General features: G+C 35.0%; 1 protein-coding gene across 3 annotated transcripts in view; it reads left to right on the forward strand.

Annotated features, from left to right (window-relative positions):
- The first annotated feature begins 1307 nt into the window (after positions 1-1307).
- HGF (hepatocyte growth factor) overlaps positions 1308-19049 on the forward strand; it is a 79171-nt gene continuing 61429 nt past the window's right edge. Inside the window, exons 1-5 of one of the 3 annotated variants that reach the window (XM_045793376.2) lie at positions 1308-1441; positions 1686-1851; positions 8796-8961; positions 13145-13257; positions 14782-14896. In XM_045793376.2, coding sequence (XP_045649332.1) covers positions 1764-1851; positions 8796-8961; positions 13145-13257; positions 14782-14896 — 482 coding nt within the window. In that variant the 5' untranslated portion in view covers positions 1308-1441; positions 1686-1763. Of the gene's footprint in view, positions 1442-1541; positions 1852-8795; positions 8962-9227; positions 10936-13144; positions 13258-14781; positions 14897-19049 lie in introns of those variants that run through there. The other 2 variants (XM_045793375.2, XM_087861137.1) reach the window with 2 other exon arrangements.

Raw genomic sequence — 19049 nt, forward strand, 5'->3', positions numbered from 1 at the left:
TTTCAGTTTGCTCGGTTTTGTTTTTATAGAGAAAAGATGATTAAGGAGGATTTACAGTAAGAGAAGGTAATATAAAATAGATTCCTCGAAAGTAATTCTCTCAATCCCAAGCTTCTCTAGCTGTCCTAAACCTCGGGTGTTTTCTGGAGGTGGGAGTGGGCGGAGCTGGAGGAGGACGAATGAGAGCGGCAAGGAAGAGAAGGCTGTTCTGTGTGGATGGCATTAATTTTGCCCACTACCACAGCTGTGCAGCTGCATGCTGCCCCAGAGTTGTTTTCACATCATGCCCACTTTCTCTTCCTCTGTCGACAGAGAAGCTGGTTCCTATTTGTACCCATCTCAGAGATGCATGGGGAACTATCCCCCCAAAGCCATCCAAAATAAAGCAAGCCCTTGCCTAAAGTAATCGGAGCATCACCTGGAGATGCAAAGATAAATCAATTCTCTCAGTAAAATAAGAGGTTTGAGCAATGATCGCACAGATTCTGCAGAAATGAGTCCCCCCCCCCCCACCTCCTTCCACTCCCCATGCAATCTCTTTATCTCCCCATTTAGATTTTGGGAGGCTGGTGGGAACATTCAGAGGGATGGAGCTGGGGAAGAGAGGCACTTTCGTTATTTATGAATTAAAACAGATTGAGAGACTTCCAGTGAAAGTTAGTCTTCGAAGGTATGTGCATCATATAGACATACATGCATGAATGTGTGTGTGTGCGTGTGTGTGTGTGTGTGTGTGTGTGTGTGTGTGTGTGTATGTGGTATAAGGACACATAGTCCATGCTACATTTATCTGTCCGGGACAGGCAGTAGATAATCCTAATCTCTTAGACATTTTAAGAGAGAGCATGACCAGATTTTATCACAGATCCCAAATCAGACAAGTTCTCTGATGCACTTTAGGCACATTTGTGGTATTGCAGAGCTTACTTAGTTGGCTGCTGAGCGAAGCTGCCTGCTTTGAGCATTTTGGGCTGGGGCAGTTTTCTTACCTGACGTGGTGGGTGTCGGTGTTGCTTGTTTATTTTTACCCCACAATACCGCACCCTTTTCTTTCTTAACCTCTTTTTACCTGGGCTGGCCCAGCCTGGCTCTGCCTCCTCGCCTGCCTCCCTCGTCCCGCCCTGTCTCTCCCACACCAGGGAACCTGTGTTAGTGTTTTGAATCTCTACTTTGCTCTAGCAGGGAAACCAGACAGATAAGGAGCTAAAGCACATTTGACTGAAAGGCAGCTCTTTGCTTTCTTCTTCTGCTGCTTCCCCTTCCTCTTTTCCCAAAGAGACATGTAAACACATGTATTTTCCTGTTTAAATTTAGCGAATTGGTCCTCTGCCTGTGCCTTGATTTAGCTATTGGGCTGAGCCTTGCTCCTCCCTTCCCTACTCGGATAGGAGCCACAGGGATCTGGAGCTCGAGCTTCCAAATTGAGCTGGCCTCAGGCCAGGTGACCTTTTCTTTGTAAGTTTCTTTCCTAAGCAGAGTTGGGGGGGGCGGGGAGCTGGGATCTCTTTGGTGTTGTTGGGGGGGTGGTTAGTGAGGAAAGGAAGAGGGTGGAAGAGAGTAAAGGGCTGTTGTTAAACAGTTTCTTACCGTAAGAGGGAGTTCAGACCTAGATCTTTCCAGTTAATCACACAACAAACTTAGCTCATCGCAATAAAAAGCTGCTCAGAGCCGACTGGTTCTTTTAGGCACTGAGTCGGAACAGGCTTCTCTCAGCCAGGCATCTTGCTCGTCCAGTGGGATCCGCCAGCGCGTCCGGCAGCACCATGTGGGGGACCAAACTTCTGCCAGTCCTGCTGCTGCAGCATGTCCTCCTACATCTGCTTCTGCTTCCCATCGCCATCCCCTATGCAGGTTAGTCTTCCCTTCTTCTTCATCATTAGTCTTCTTTTAACTCTCTCCTGCTAACCTTTCCTTTCCCTAACACCCTCTTCACCCCATCCCCAGCATCCTTTCTTAACTCAGTGTGTGGCATGTTTTTTTTTTTTTTTTTTTTTTTTAAATCTTGTGGTGCTTTCTTTTGATATTCTTTTTTTTCTGTTTGCAAAGCATTTACAATGATAATTAACATCCCCTGAATGTGTCCTCCACCCCAGCCCCAGCCCGGTTCCCCCTGAGCCTCCTAGTTGTGGTCTGTGGGACAGAAATGAAGTGTTAACCCTGGCTGGAATTTTGCTGGTTTGGACAAGTTTAAAGCTGAACAGAAGGTCTGGTCTTGAAGAAGGGAGAGTGACTGTCAGTACAGCAGGGACTCCTTGCTTTCCAGAGGATAATTTTCCATGACATTCTGCACCCCCACATCACTCAGTCAACCTTCAGGGCTAAATGATGACTTTATACAGGTTTTCATTTGGAGGAGGCAGGTTAAACTCTGGGTATATGCATGTTATAAAAATGAAAGAGAAAGCCTCTCTTGAAATCTCATTCTCTCTGGGTATGGATGCCTGCCCTTTGAAACTACAGTGCAAGGGAGACACAAACTGTGTGACTCTGATTACAGCTGCCGAATGCCTCCTTTCAGTCTTCCATTTTCTCCCCCGAATTTACAGGTTGGGAAGGAACTGCTGGTGAGTTCAAACTACCTTCCTGGAACGGTAGAGATTCCATATGCTGCTTTGGGAAGTTTTCTGTTGTTATCAGGGCAAGAGGAAACATCTGTATTTGTTTGTATTATCATTGTAGTGGCTGAGATGCCAGTGGGAGAAGGTAGTGAGCACCATGGGTAGGCACGAGGGAAAAAAAGAATAGAACAAATGCCCACATGGTAGACATGGCCTTTTCATGATATAAACCAGAGGACTGGCCATATCTTTGGAGATAAGCTAAATATGAAATTTATCAGAGCTCTGATCTAGTTTCTGATGTAATACCCGGGTTGAAAACATCAAGAATTTGCTAAATGACAAGGTAAAGCATTTGACCCACCTGGCTTTCTTCTATTTTGTGAAGTGGTCCTTGTGAAAAAAACAAAACCAAAAACAAAAACAAAAAAACAGTGTGCAGGAAGGACCAGTTTGAAAACATTTAGGTATGATTTCCAAAGAGGTACAAAAGAAGTCAGTTCAATCAGGCAGGTTATCATGCTTGAGGTGTGTCATGCTAAAATGAACTCTCGTAAGGCATTGCTGATTTCAGGGGATTTTGAGCATAAATTGAAAACATGGCTAATATTTGGAGAGCTTTCATTTTTAAAGATTCAAATGTTGATGGTCTGAAGTATAATATGGTTACCTGAAATCATCTGTTCTAATGCGAAGGAAACACAATGTGGAAAACCCAAACGGGAGATCACCCATAGACAACGTCTATTTGTTTTTGCCATGCATTACGAAGTTTTGGCAGTAGATATACATTTGTAATTATATTTCACTTTGGCTAATGTTGAAATGACTGCGTTTCCTGAGTATAGGGAGAATGCAGCCCAAGAGTGTGCTGGCAGGCAAGGCGAGGCCAATTGGGAATTACAGATATGCTGTGAATAAATCCTGAAGTGGATAATGCAAAAATTGTCATCAAAAGAGGGTCTGGCTTAGTTTGGGTGGCAAGTTTATTTTGACAGTTGTTTTTTTTTTTTTTTTTTTTTTTAATAACATTCTCCAAAATGGAGAACGCAGATAGTCCTCTTAGAACATACAAAGTTTATCCTTTTTTATATCATCTGACATTGAACATTTAGAGTTTTGTTGTTAATTGCTTTGGTTATACTTTTAGGTTTATCCTATGAGTCTATACTTGTACATATTTAAAATAATACAATGTTAGAAAAGAAGTGGATACTATAATGAGGTGACAACCAATTATAAGCAGAATGTATTATGGAGATCATTTATTGCAACGTTTCTTAAGAAATATGCAATAAAGTGGATTCAAGCCATCCTTACAGGAGTTGTCTACACAGAATTACCCCCTATCCACTTCCACCTATACTGGAAACAGATATCCAATCCCCTGAAACAAAAGAAGCATTAAGTAAGCATCTCATGTCCAGGAACGTGTGGGATATAAAGATGAACAAATGAGAAAGAAACCTACATTTGCTAAGCAACTGTTATGGACCAAGCTCTAAAAAAGAACTTATTTAACTCTAATAAGATTAGCAGTATTCAACTCATCTTACATGGGGAAATTGAGGTTAACGACCTTAATTATCTTATCATAGTAAAGGGATAGAGTTGAGATTCCTACCCAAATCTATGAGAAGGAAATATGTGCTGTTTTTATTTTCCTTTTATACTGAAGCCAGAAACAGTGAAATCAACTGAAATTGCCTTTTAAAAATCCCTTTTGCTAAGTAATATGTGAAAATCTCTGTGTTAGAAATACTATAATACTATGGTTTAGAGTTCATTTCTAGCTTAAGAAGTTTGGGGGCAATATGGTACCCAAGTTGAGTATGAAAAAAATGGATAATAGCATGATCAGTACCAAAGTCAGGGGAAAACAAAGTGGCCAAAGGCATGGAGGTGAGAAAGTATGAGGACAAGTAACCATGTGGGACTGGTGTACTGAGTACCTGAGGAGGGTAGTATGGCCTGTGATTAAAAAATTAGATAAGGTAGCGTGCATAAGCCTGAATGTCGTGCTAAACTATTCTGAACATCTTGGGTAGCAGTTGGAAATTTTAGTGTAGACAAGAGACCCAACTTAAATTGTATTTCAGTGTGGTTGTTTTGGTTGCTGTGTGGAGGGAGAGTTGTTGGCAAAAACAGATGGTCAGGGAAGAGACCAGGAGGAGGAATCTGTGACAATGATATCTTGAACAAGGAAGCTGAATGAAGGTGAAGAAGGGGGAGGCCCTGAATCCCACCTTGACTATCACTTCGTTGTGTAAACCTCTTTGGAAGAGATTATTTTGCTTGCTTCTCAAACACCAACTGGGAAATCCAGGTCCTAGATAAAAGCAATGAAACTGTGAACTAGTATTTATGATTCTTGTCTTTGGGAAGGTTAAAGTCTTCAGTCACAACCGTTCCCTCCATTAATTATTTGTGTACTTTCATCTTAACATCTTGCCATTTCAAGCTGTTAATCACTAATCATGTGGGTAGGTTTCTCAGAATATGTGGAGCCAGATTCCTGCTTCTTTCCACACCCTGCAAATCCTTTCCTTGCATGGTTTTCCTTTGAAGTCAATGGTTAGTCCATACAGAGAAGAAAATATATGAGGTACTGAGAGAAATGAGTGTGAGGCCAGGGACCAGAGGGAGAAATGTGTCTTTCTTCATGCACCTTGATACATTTGACCCTACTTTCTGTTTGTAGGTTTTCACTAAGATCCTAATGATTTCAGTTCTAAAACAGGGATTTCAGGTTCTTCAGGAAATATAGCTTCCAGAATGTTTTCCCATACTGGGAGAAGAGGAGAAAGGATTTGTAATTTAAAGTACAAGAAAGCATGACAAAGTTGCAGTGATCTCTCACCCTTTGATTTCATTTCAGTATTTTGTTTATAAACTTCAACTAATAGTCATGCACAAAAAAATAGTAGGGAAAAATCTGATCCAAAGATTTTTTTTTTTTTTTTTTTTTAGTTTCTTCCCAAATTAAGTTGGTCTCTTAACTGTTTTCAGTAAAACAATCATCAGTTGTTAATACATATGGAAGAAAAAGTTGAAAGTATTTTCAGAAAAGGGGTTTTATTTAGACATGCTATCTTTTAGACTCCTGTTTTGAATTTTTCCTTTATTGAAGAAGAAATCAGTTTTATAGCTGCCTGGATTACATGATGTACAACGAGCTTGAACTTCACAGTTTTGAGTAATTTGTTACTGACTTAGTAGAAATGATTAAATTATAAAGGAAAACTTCTAAATCATAAGAAATAAATAGTGAAAAGAGAATCCTGGTATCTGGTTCCCATTGCCTTTGATTAGTTCTGTAGCCCCATACAAGCTTTTCACTCCTATCTATTATCTAGTAAAGGGAAATCATAGATTGATTTGCTTTTCTGAATGTGTTTTGATCTTTAGATGAAAGGTGGTGATGGAAAAACTTATCAGCAAGCAAGAATTAGACTACTTTTATGAGGTATAGTCACACATTAACACATCTCAATAGGTCAACTGAGGATCTGTAGAATTAAACACAACCAACAATCCCACAGAGACCTCTTTTCTCTACAGTAGCCCTCAGTACTTGCCTTCATAGTGCACGGTATTGACCCAAGAAACCAGAGCATCCACAAGGGGTTCAATTTTATTTGATAATTAGTAAAATGCATATCTGAATTTAATGTTTGCCTCAGACTTTTAAAATTTAGTTTTATGCTCTCTTCTCACATTTAGATATGTATAATAAACATATTAATCATCAGGCTTATTTTATTTCATTTTTTTTATTATGTCCAGTAGCCACTGTATAGTACATCATTAGTTTTTGATGTAGTGTTCAGTGATTCCTTAATTGCGTGTAACACCCAGTGCTCTATATTTTTAGTTAACTGAATCTGATAATTAGTAAAATACATATCTGAATTTAATGTTTGCCTCAGACTTCTAAAATTTAGTTTTACGCCCTTCTCTCACACTTAGCTATGTATAATAAACACATTATTCATCAGGCCAATTTTAATTCTATATTTTTAATTAACTGAATTTATTTGAGAAATATATAATCCATATATCTATATCTATATATATATAACTTCCATTTTAGTCAACAGTTTTATTTAATAGATTTTCGGCATCCATAAACTGTTTGTTTCTAAGAAATATTCCAATTTATATAGGAAATCAAATGATTATTATTCTGTGAAACATTTCACAGCACTTAAGAAATGGTGCACTACGGTCAAAGGAAGAAACTCCTAATGGAGAGACATATCTCCCATTAACATGGTTCTGTGGCAGAAACCAAAATGTGAAAAGAATTATACCACTTTGCCTGGGAGAATAACAATTTCTTCTCTATGCCAGAAATTAAAGAATGGAATTTCAAAAACAAAGCTAAACCTTTGCATATTTATAACTTTTTAATCTGAATTAATTTCCAAATATTTACTTAATAATTATAATTTAAATAGCTTCAAATACAACTTTTATTTTGTAGACTGACTCATTGGTATATTGGCATTTTAGGTAATTAAACAAAGTCATTTGGCAAGTCGGTAAGAATGCCAGAATTATTATCTGTCTGCCAACGTTATGCAAGGCATTTGCTCCGCACTCAATAAATAACATGTTGATAGATTATTTGGTTGAATGAATTTTTATGTTAAAATGTCTTTTAAATTATATCTGTTGTACCATGGCCATTCCATCTTGTAGGGCAAAGAAAAGTTAAAAATGAAAACATTATTACAGAAATTAGTACCAGTCTTTTGGGAATTATGCTTTGGAGTTTTACAGAGAACCAGAAATTTAGAGGACTTCATGTCTTCTCGTATTTATTGTGGACTTCAGGTTAGGATAGACATTAATGAATAGTATCTGCATGTTTAATAAACCAACTGGAGCCAGTGGTTGCTGGCAAACTTGAGAGTATGATGCCATTGTTTGTACCTCACTCTGCTAGCCATATTTCCAAATTTTCTGCACAAAAATTTTCACCCTCTTTTCTTGGCACATTTACTACATATAAAAACCAGGAATGTATTTCCTGTTCTACCATCCAAATTTCTTCTCTACTGATAGCTCTGAACCGGATCTTCAGAAAATATTTAAAAGCCGTATTTCTACATACTTAGAATTCTTAAAAAAATAGATGGCATCATGAGTGTTTAAGAGTGGGGGCTGGGGGTTCTGAAGTGAGGCAGCTGGGTTTCAGTTGAGGTTTGCTAAATAGGCAATTGATTTTTCCTTGTGTCTTGGTTTCTTCATCTTAAAAATAAATATATTATTACTGCCTTTGTCACAGGGTTTTCAAAAGAACTGGCAGGCAGAGGAGAGGCACAATCACGCCCATCCTTATTGCATTGTACAATAGGTCTCTTAGACATTTTGATTCTCATGGTGAAGATAGTGACTATTAGAAACTAGGTAACTTTGGGCACACTGAGGATGAAGAAGTAGTTCTTGATCCTTTAAAGTCATCTATAAGATTAAGTCCTTCAGGATGTTCTAGTTCTGTTTTTCATGTTTTTAATAGGAGGCTTCATGCTATCTAGGGGCCTTGTAGAATACTCTCATGAAGAAAAATGATATTGCTACATTAAAGCTTGAAGTTTTACATACATTTGATTTATAGCATTTGGCTTGATTTCAAGGCAAACAATTCAGTGATACTTAAGAAATAGTGCCCCCAAACACAGAAAACACTTCTGTAGGAAATGAGAAGGGCTAAAATATGAATAATATGAAATACTTTAAAGAAAGCCAGAAGAATTTATCCATTGCACCATTTTTAGTGAGAAGTTTCTCACATGTAATTGAATTGACTTATCTAATTAATACTATAACTTACATAAGGACCAACTGTAGAAGGAAAATGACAAATTTAATTATAAAGCATGATATGATATGCCTGGGCATTTGCTTTCATACTGTTTGGAGAATATCATGTCATTTATTTCTTTAGAGTGAACTCTGTCCTAATTTTTAAAAGCATATTTCATTTTAAAGAATGTAGATGAGTGACCCTACATGACAAGTTCTTTATTCTTCACTGATTACAATATTCCTCTCTTGCTCTTAACTATCTGAGAGTATCAATCCCCACCTCACTTCACCCCCAACCCCTGGAGATCTAGTATGTTGTCAGATGAAATCACTATCTTATGGATGATCCTTAAGGACATTTTTTTCTATATGAGCCTTAAAAGCATTTCCTCCATTTTTTAAAAAAATTATTATTATTAATAGAAGGACAGAAGAAAAGAAGAAACACACTTCATGAATTCAAAAAGTCAGCAAAGACTACTCTAATTAAAGAAGACCCATTACTGAAGATAAAAACAAAAAAAATGAACACTGCAGACCAATGTGCCAATAGATGTATTAGGAATAAAGGACTTCCATTCACTTGCAAGTAAGTTGCTTCATTTTGTTCTTAGGATAACTTTCCAAATATAGCATCTACTAATTATCATCATCGGGTTTTTGTTTTTTTTTTTTTTTCCTTTGCATTCAGTGTAATTTGCCCTTAAAGTATAAGCTTGACTTTAGTTTTAACTCATTATAACAGAATATGTAGCTCTTAGTTGATGGAAATATGAGTAAGGGAAAGCACATAAATGGTATGTTTCAGAACCCAGAGTGTCTTTGGTTATGGAATTTGTGTTTTCTCACCTTATGAACAGTTGAACTTTAGAAACTAAAATTCCATTAGATTGCCTTTTATCCAATATTTTAAAATATTCTATTCAGAATAAATTTTTTTTTTCTTGGAAGAGGAGTGGAGGAATTTTCAGAATAAGTTGGGCCAGAGCCAGAATTTACTGCAACTTACATCATTGTCTTTAGGGATTTAAATAAAAGGTGTTGAGAGAATTAGATAAAAAAGTAGAGGGATTGGTGTCAGCAGCAAAGGCTGTTCAAAAGGAGCTGGGCTAGTGATGATGAAGTTTTAGGTGAAAAGTGACAGAGAAATCCGAAGAGGCATGAGGGGATTCAAATGGAGGGTTTTCTTACCATTTGAAATTCCCTGTGCGACCTCACAGGGAAGAATTCCTTCCTCCTTTGCCACTGATCCCAAGGATAAAACATGGGAGTTTTGGACCATGAAGGAGGCAATCGCCACTCTGAATGGCTTTCTGAATTGCCAGAAGAAAATGCATTTCCTCATTCTTCATAAACATTCCCATCCCCTCATTTACTTTATACCCGTTTATTCCTTATTTCATTCTATTTTTTACAGGACTGTGAATGATACCCTGTCAGTTTTAAATTCTACTCTACTGCATTTGGACAGTGACATGTAATGTGGACACAGATTTTAGTAATGCCATGGCAAGCAATCCTAATCTCATCCTACCTTTTTCAGAGAAATGAGTGTTACGGGCCTCGGGGAAAGGACGTGGTCAGAGAAGGTCCTCGACAGATGTAGCGGAGGACAGACTAACTCCTTTCTATTCATTTACAACTCCTCTGGAAATATTTTTATTGCCAAACTGTCACTTTCAGGGAGATATTTCCTGACAAGGGGAGTGGGGAATTGACTTTGCAAGTATATTCCTATGATAATTCTGTTTCTTTCCCTGATTTTCCTGCCTTGAGATTATTAAAAGTAAATTAGAGAAAACTACTCTCAATCAACATCATAGCTGTGCAGATTTATGGTGATGTTCTCACAATTGATGGGGTTAGATTTATTATATTTTCCCCTCATGGGCTTGGGAAAGTGGGGCAAGGGAAATGGGAGAACCTCATCTTATTTAACTCTGAATCTGAAAATACACTCTCCTGAATCCATGAGTAAGGAAAGCATTACTACTTCCAATTTTCACATTAGTCAGCCTTATTTCTAGAAAACAAAACAAAACAAAACAAAACAAAAACCTTTCCCTATGTTTTATTTAGGAGGAACTAAGATGATTTTGCTGCATTAGAGAACATGTGACCTGATTAAAAACCTAACATACACCATGTATATGAGGTTTCATACTCTCCTACTATATTCTGGTTTCGTTACATTTCGCCTTCAAATTTATTGCAAACTGTGCAGAAAACCACATGTATAATACCTTTGTACAGAGAGAATTCTTCTGCACAGATTATGTGTCATCCTTCTCACTTGTCTATCCCAAATTTATATGCACATGTGTTTGCGGTGACTAATACATTGGTTGTTCAGAATTGAATGGACATACTGTGATACTCTGAAATTACATTCTTAATGAATTAAAGGATCTTTTTGCAGGCTTGTTATATGGACTAGAATCATTGAAAGACAATGGCAAATACACAAAAATGCTTGGAAAATACCAGCAATGCTATGTGAAAGCATATGTGATTCAGTGGGTACAGGGTGGAACATTCTCAAACATGATCTCCTCCTGAGAAGGTATCAACAATATTGATTTTACAGAGATCGAAGTTCTTTTTTGCTGGGTAGGGAAGATGACCAGAATGCCTCATTCTAAGCTCCTCAGAAAATTGCTATCCATACTTGACTCAAGAGAAGAAAATATGAGGCTTTTTTCCTCCACCCATGACTGAGTAGCTGGCACTGGAATTGCCTTCCTGCCATAAACAACTAGAAACCTAGACAAAATAAATTATTGAAAGGAATATGATAATTAAAATAAGGATAAGATGAAGACTCCTAAAGTCAAACTTAAAAGAAGATGCAACTCTAGGATCTGACTGTTTGGATACAGTCTATTTGGAGGTATAAAGTGATTCAAGGAAACACTTTTCTGAGAGAATATGGCATTGTAATGGAATGAGCGAAAAGGGTGAAGTCAAGTCAGCAAACTGGAAACTGGGTTACCCACTTGTCAGATGGAATCGCCTGTGTATTCACAGAGGCAAATCTTGCATGTTCCTGATGGGGCTCATGAGTTACCTCCAAGGCATTCTCATGTCAAAGCCATATTATCCATAGAAGAGTAGTTTATATATGTGTGCGCAAATTTCTTTTAATGTAAAGTTAAGTGGCAACTGTAACTTTAAGATTTGGTTTTAGATGTTTGTTTAGTTTTTATTAACATGTGTTCTTTCTCTAATAACTGTGCATTCAAAGTCATTTAACACCCCCCCACATGCTACAATAGCATAATAGAGAATTTAACATGTATTGCATAAGCTACAGTCCACCAGATCAAAATTCAAGTCTATTATTAGCCAATCCTCTCTTAAGTTATCTGCCGCCACTGCAAAATACACTTTTGTGATTTGCTCTTAATTATGATTTCAGCTGTAAGATGTTCTTGTAGGTAGATATTTCAAAATATCGATGTGTAAGTCAAAGCTCAAAGTTTATGCATATAATTTTTTGAAGTTATTTGGATATAGAATAAAATGTACTATATAAAAATATGAGATCATAGGTAAAATGTTTTAAATAATTTTATAGCATATTTTTATCTTTCATAAAAGTTATTTCCCCTTATTTAAAATTATTTAAAAGTTGGCAGATTACTAAGAAATAAGTGACTAGCTTGGAATATCTAAAGTTATAAGAAAACTATGTGTTCCTAAAAGATATTATAAGGAGTAGAAGTGAAAAATCCTTATTCTTAGAAAATCTGTATTTCTTTTAATTAGATAGTTGTACATGGTGGCATTGTAATTAGCACAAACATAGAGAGAAGGAGTTTTGATATCATTTCTTAAAAGCAGGTAAACAGGTCAGAACTCCCACTTCATTTTCTACATTCTAAGACATGGTAACGTTTAATATGTTGAAAATTTTATCAAGTTCAAGTTCTTTACTACTATCAGTTAAGGGTTTTTTTCTACTTACAATTTTGTTTAGAAAGACTTTTTTAGTGAACAAAACCCAATATAATACTTAGCTATAGGAATGATGACTGTAGAAGTGACACATTTTCGTAATTTTCTTCAAGACAGATGTATCAAGAGCATATGCAATGTGATATTAATAGATTTTTAAAATTAAAAATGCCTATGCAATTAAGTCTATTTAGGAAACATTGCTTTACATAAACACTTACCCTGATAGTAAGCTTTTCATAGCCTTTATTAAGCTTCCATGCTTTTAGCTCACCAAGAAAGGATATAATAGGCAAAATTTTCCAGACATTTGATTTCAGATCCCTTTTGCTAGGAGAATATCCTGGATGGTGATTTTTCTAATTCATTTTAGGAAATGTCATTTTAGAGTGTACTTTACACAATTACAAACTTTGAAAATTAATCATGATATTGCAGATACAATCATTTGTATATAACTACAAACAAAATCTTCCCACTTTCTGCATACTTACAAAAAAAGTCTTCAGAAATAATCCAAGCAGTTGTGTCATATATTGATTTTGCCTGACTTCATTTTTCTAGACATCATTTAGAATAACATGAGAACTTTCCACATAGTATTCTGATATTTAAATCTACATGTATGAAAACTTAATTTTGTTCTTTCTTATTTGGCCATCAAAATGGTAGGTTCAAAAATCACTCAGGTTTTTATTATGCATATATAACCATGTGTCTTTTTATATCGCCCTCCTTGGTTAAACCATGTGCCCCTTCTTTAAAAACTGTATAAATAGTAGTATTCCTTCTTTTCATTTAGATATTTTTTTCAGGGCCTTTGTTTTTGATAAAGCAAGGAAAAGATGCCTCTGGTTCCCTTTCAATAGCATGACAAGTGGCGTGAAAAAAGACTTTGGTCATGAATTCGACCTCTATGAAAACAAAGGTAACTGGCTTCTCCCTAAGCATTTCATAACAAAATAAAGCATAAAATATATGTAATTTCCTGCCACAGTGCTCTTTATCACTAATTTTTCTATTATAGGTGGATCTGTTATGCAGTCAGTTCTTCCATTAAGACAGAAGATACAGGTGTCTTAACTATTTTCAATATGGTATTTTAAAGAGAGCATTTCCCAAACTTTCCGTAATTAGATTGCCCCTCCCTCTTTATTTATTTCTAGGAGCATCTCTTAGAACTGATGTTGTCCATGTTCATTTTAGAAAGTGCCACCTTAAATTAATAGTTTAACAAACCTTATATTATAGTACATTTTGAGCATTTTATTACATAGCATTTTAAATGTTAACAACTTTGGGTAACTAATCTGTCATAGTGGTGATTGCTGATGATAAAATGTGGAGATTTTGAAATACTAGTTGTGCCTTTTCCTAATTATATACTTTAAAAATCTTTAAAGAAGAACTGAGATCATATTATTTGTTAATGTGTCTATTTTGTTTATCTGATACTATATTCACTTTGATCCAAAGCAGAATTATATCAGTGAAATAATTGGAGAATGTTAAATAAATATGAGCTTTACAAAATAAATCTCTTATCATGCAAAATAATAATTATGGATTGTATTTATGATAATAGTATTTATTTCAATTTTAGTGTGTTCTTAAATCGTGTTGTCATTAAATTTGAGTATTTGGTAATATACACAGATATTTCCTTGTTAAGAGGGTAGACACTGAAAGTAAATTAGGATTAATTTATGGTAGAAAATAAGATGATCTTAAAAAAAAGAAAATAAGATGATTTCTATATACCACAATAATTCTACAAATCCTAAACATAATTTATAATCTAGTATAACACCATTTTGTAATCTTCTAGGTTGCTAGCAACTGTATATACTATTATTTGATAGGAATATATAGCTTGTTTAAATTTAATTGCTCTATAGTTTGCAGCTGAAAAGTTAGCAAAAATATAGAAAATAATAATCAACACAATACAACTATCACTTAGACATATACATACATGCATATATAAAAAGCTATACAATTTTATTGAGATAAAGACAAGTCAGTTATTCTTATTATCTTAAAGTAACTCTTTGAATTGAATAGATTTTACAAATTACTTATCATTTTTAACATTATCTTAAAATGGTCTGTATATTTAAGCATATCATTCTGTCAAATTAAATTTGCCTGGCCTGTTGTGTATACTGACTTATCTACAATAAGTACATAGACTAATCTCTGTTGTTATGGTAGAATATACTCACAAAATTAAAACCTCTCAGTAGTCTTGTTTTGTTTTGTTTTGTATTATTCTGAAATGTACTATTTTGAAAATAGTAGAAACTGTAGGCAAGAAATGTCAGTTTGATTTGAGAGATCTTATAAACATTAATTACCTGAAGATTTGGATGGAATTTTCTTTTTCTTTTTAAATATATAACCGCATATGTTACACATAGTTATAAATTTTTTCTCTGCTTTCTTTTGATAGACTACATTAGAAACTGCATCATTGGTAAAGGAGGTAGCTACAAGGGAACGGTATCTATCACTAAGAGTGGCATCAAATGCCAGCCCTGGAATTCCATGATCCCACATGAACACAGGTAAGAAAAGCATGAAAAAAAGAGCGTAGAGACTTTTTTTTTAATATGTGTGTTAGCAATTTCATGTGATTCCTTCAGAATAATCCTACAGTTCTATAATAACAGCCAATTTTGATGAATTGCATTAAGCCAAGGCTTATGTGAATTTATGACTGAGATTCAAAGATGAATAAATAAATCATTAAGATGAGGCCTAAGAGTCTCTTACCTCAAAAATGTCAGCTTATACATCTTGGTGTTGGTGAGGAAGTAATGAAAACATGATTTAAAAAAAAAAAAAAAAAAGATTTTTCCCCTCCTCTCTTTGCCTTCCAGAAGGTACAGCTCTCTGCAGCTGTAGTGGAGAGGCTGACTGTGATATAAATATGATAGATCAGATTCTGACCTGACCCAGGGCCTGACTGTTCTTTAACCATGGTGGTACACAATCTTGGCTACATATTAAAATCACCTGCTATGAGCCCTTAACAAATCTCACCACCCAGGCATAAACACAGGCCAATTACATTAGAATCTTTTAGGGGAATAACCCAGGCACTGGGTTTTTTTGTTTGTTTGTTTGTTTTTGTTTTTTGTTTTTTGTTTTTGTTTTTTGTTTTTTTAAAGCTCCCTAGATGATTCCAAAGTACAGCCAAAATTGAGAACTTCTGCTAATAACTCATGCCAGAGATTGACCAGCTTTCCCTTTTCACCTATTGCCTAATGACTGGAGAAAACTTCTCATTGCTTGGAAATTAAATATCTACACTTCAGAGAAGACTTGTGTTCATTACAACAGATGAATGCTATTTAAAGATGAGTAAACACAGCATCCATAGGCTCATTAGTCTGAGAGTTTTAGTCATCATGGAGGAGAAACATAGATTTCTAATACTCACTGAAGAACTAAATTTAGCCACAGTTTTTCAGGGCTCATTTCACAAATAATTTTGACAGAAACTAAGATAGTTTAAAACAGTTCTCCCTGGTTAGTAAATACATTGGAAGATTTAGTTTACCATGAGCCAAGTACCTTGTAAGCAGTCTATCTTGTTTATCTCATTTAATCCCCCCAAGAACCACATAGCGGGTCGTTTTAGTAATTCTATTTTATATATGGTGAAACTGAAGGAAAAGAGCCTTAGTAACCTTTCAAGGTCATGCACAACTAAGTGCTGTGGCAGAATGTGAGCCCAGCCAGTGTCACTGTATAACCTGTGTTTTTAACATAAAACAGGGCATGAAACACTGAGCAATAGGACACATGCTGTGACTTGTTTTTGAACCAATGGTGATGACTTTGCATTGATGAATTCATTTTTTTATTTCATTTCATTCATTTTTGAGGGGCATAATTATGCAAGATGATTTTACTTCTGTAAACAGACATGAGTTAAGTGGCCCGCCCATAAAGAAAAAGAGTTAGTTGCTCCACACTGGGATCAAACCTGTGATCCCGGCCTAATTAACACCAGCTAGTAAATGTCCAAGCTGATCAGTTGTCAGGGTTTTAGTAACAGAAAACAACTAATTTTTTCCCCAAATTAGTTACTTACAATAATACACAAATACCTCTGAAACATAGCATTATATTACAAGGCAAAAAACCCAATATAATTGGTTTGTTCCCTCATAAGGATTTGCATGGTATCATTCCCATGACACCGTATGAGGAAAATATTTTATTTAAATAGATAGATCTAAGTTTTTCATGAACAAAGGAATAGCATTTGAAATCAATCCTACCCTAGTTGAGTGCACTGGACTGACCCAGTAGAGGTCTTATTTCAACCCAAATTCTCTATGATTGTGATTCTGTGCTGGAAGAGTACATGTGAAATAGATCTCCCTGGGAACTGGCTTCCCAGTCCAATCAGCTATTTTACCAGCAAACATTTCCTTGTGATATAAAGGTTTAGGGCTGAGAAGATCTTGTATATTAATCAAATCTTTTTTTTGTTTTTTTTGGGTTTTTTTGTTTAACAACAGTAACATTAATTTTCATCAATTAACAGCTTATTGGTTTATCTGAATGATAGCTTAACACTTTTAAGTTAAGTGTTAACTAAAGATCAACTTTATGGGGAATGGAAAAAATATATATATATCTGTCTGGAAGGGTGATTTATTGTTGACTCCTAAATTGAAATATTTTACAAGTGGCTTAATGGGAAGATGATGATAGATGATGAAATTAGTATAGAAGCTTAACTAGAAAATCAGGTGACTCGATATCTACATCTATATCCTTCACTGGCCACCAGTATTCATTAATGAAGCAGATGATGGAATAGATCAAGTTTCCCATGAATGTAGTTTATATTAAAAGAAAAGAAAAGGTGGCTAGAACCCAGAAGACTTAATTTCTATTTCAAAGTATATTATGATATAACTAAGTTTTAAGAATTTCTTTACTTCTTTAAAGCCTTACTAACAATGACAAAGAACCACGATTAATATAAATGTGAATAAAAGTTTGTTAGAGCCTTTGGCAAGGGGCTTGTGTGTAATAGTTTCTCATAAACATTTTTTGAATGAACATATATAAGTGAAAAGAGCATGGCTGGCTTCATCCGTTGGCCAAGTATAGCACGCTAAAGAAAAGCAGGCTATACCTCAGGACACAAAAGAAAATAAGCTAATTTGGGTAAAAAGCCATACACACCAAAGAATGAAGGGAAGAGATGACCAGACTGTCATGAATGTCCTAAAGAGGAATTTCATATGCATTGACATAGAATTGTGGAAAGCAGCACCTTTCTTTTCAGTTGCATTTGATTAACTGCAGTGAGAAAACTTTATTCATATTTCTGCCATATCTAGTTTTGATTTCTACTTTTTCTCTCTTCCTTACTTGTATTTTTACTACTAAACCAATGACTGATTCATTCACTACTTCTTTACAGCTTCCTTTTAGCTTTACAGATCCACTGGCAAGGTGTATGTGTTCCGTGTGTGTGTGTGTGTATACAACAAAAATCTGCTCTAACATCATTAATATTTAATGTGTGTATTTAACATGTACTAAATCCATTATTTAATTTCTTCTAAGTAAACTTGATACATAAAATGATAGAAAACAACCTCATAATAATCAAATTCACTCCCTATATCTTGTAAGTGAGGAAGTGAAATGCAAAGAGTAAAGAAATTAAGTAGGGACTAAAGACTAGTGTCATATAAGTAGCCAAGTGATATATATGGGGTGACAATGTAGATTTTGTGATTAAAAATAACTTATTCTTGCTACTCTACTATACGAAGTTTTTTCATAAAATAGAGTTATAGGAGCATTTTCTTAGGTAAATGTATGCATTACTTTACAAAAAAACAATCTGAAGTAAAAGTCAGTTTTGATTCTATCAGAAAAATGACTAGTTCATTAGAAATTTACTTTGAAAAGTTGGAAAACTGGCAAAACTGAAAGAAAATTTCAAGCAGTGGAACAAACAAAAGTTATCCTGAGTTATTCTGGAATAAAAGGGCCAAAAATAAGAAAAAAGATGCCTTCTTTTTCTTTTAAAATTAAATACTGTCAGGAACTGTGAAATCATGATGAGCTTTAATTGTATTATAATTTACATCAATCATATGGCCCAATGTCTAATTTTTGTTTCCCCATATTTAAAATTCTAATGAAGTAAGGATATAAATTCTATCTAAAGACATTCTGGAGTTGCATAATATTTATAATACTAGTTTCCTTGAAAATGTTTGATTAGTAATAAGTCTCTTAAAATAGACTCTTTCTTTTTAACTGATAATTTATATTTTCTGAGGACTTAACTTTGGTATATTTCATGTCCAAATGAAAAAATGTCATTGCAAAATATTTCTCGGTACCCAATGCACATCCATATACATTTTGTGTCACAACATAACAAAAAAAATGATTTCTAAATAAGTTTCAATGGATCAGAAACACATTTGAATGGTTTTTACTTACACTAAAATCCTTTGACTTCACTAGAAGTACCAGCTAGAAACAGTAAAAGTAGAAATAAAGCTTTATAGCAACAATGAACTGAGTATCGAAAATGTAACTGGATTTTCAAAAAAAAAAAAAAAGTGTTACCCACAGATACATATTCTTCCTTACACGATTTTTTTTCATTCAGTCTAGCAAAAGAAAGCATCATTGAGGCCAGTGCCACAAGCTGTACAAACGAATAAA

The sequence above is a fragment of the Ursus americanus genome, chromosome 3 (genome assembly GCF_024610735.1).
Source record: "Ursus americanus isolate L20-20 chromosome 3, mUrsAme1.1.p, whole genome shotgun sequence".
Lineage (NCBI taxonomy): Eukaryota > Metazoa > Chordata > Mammalia > Carnivora > Ursidae > Ursus > Ursus americanus.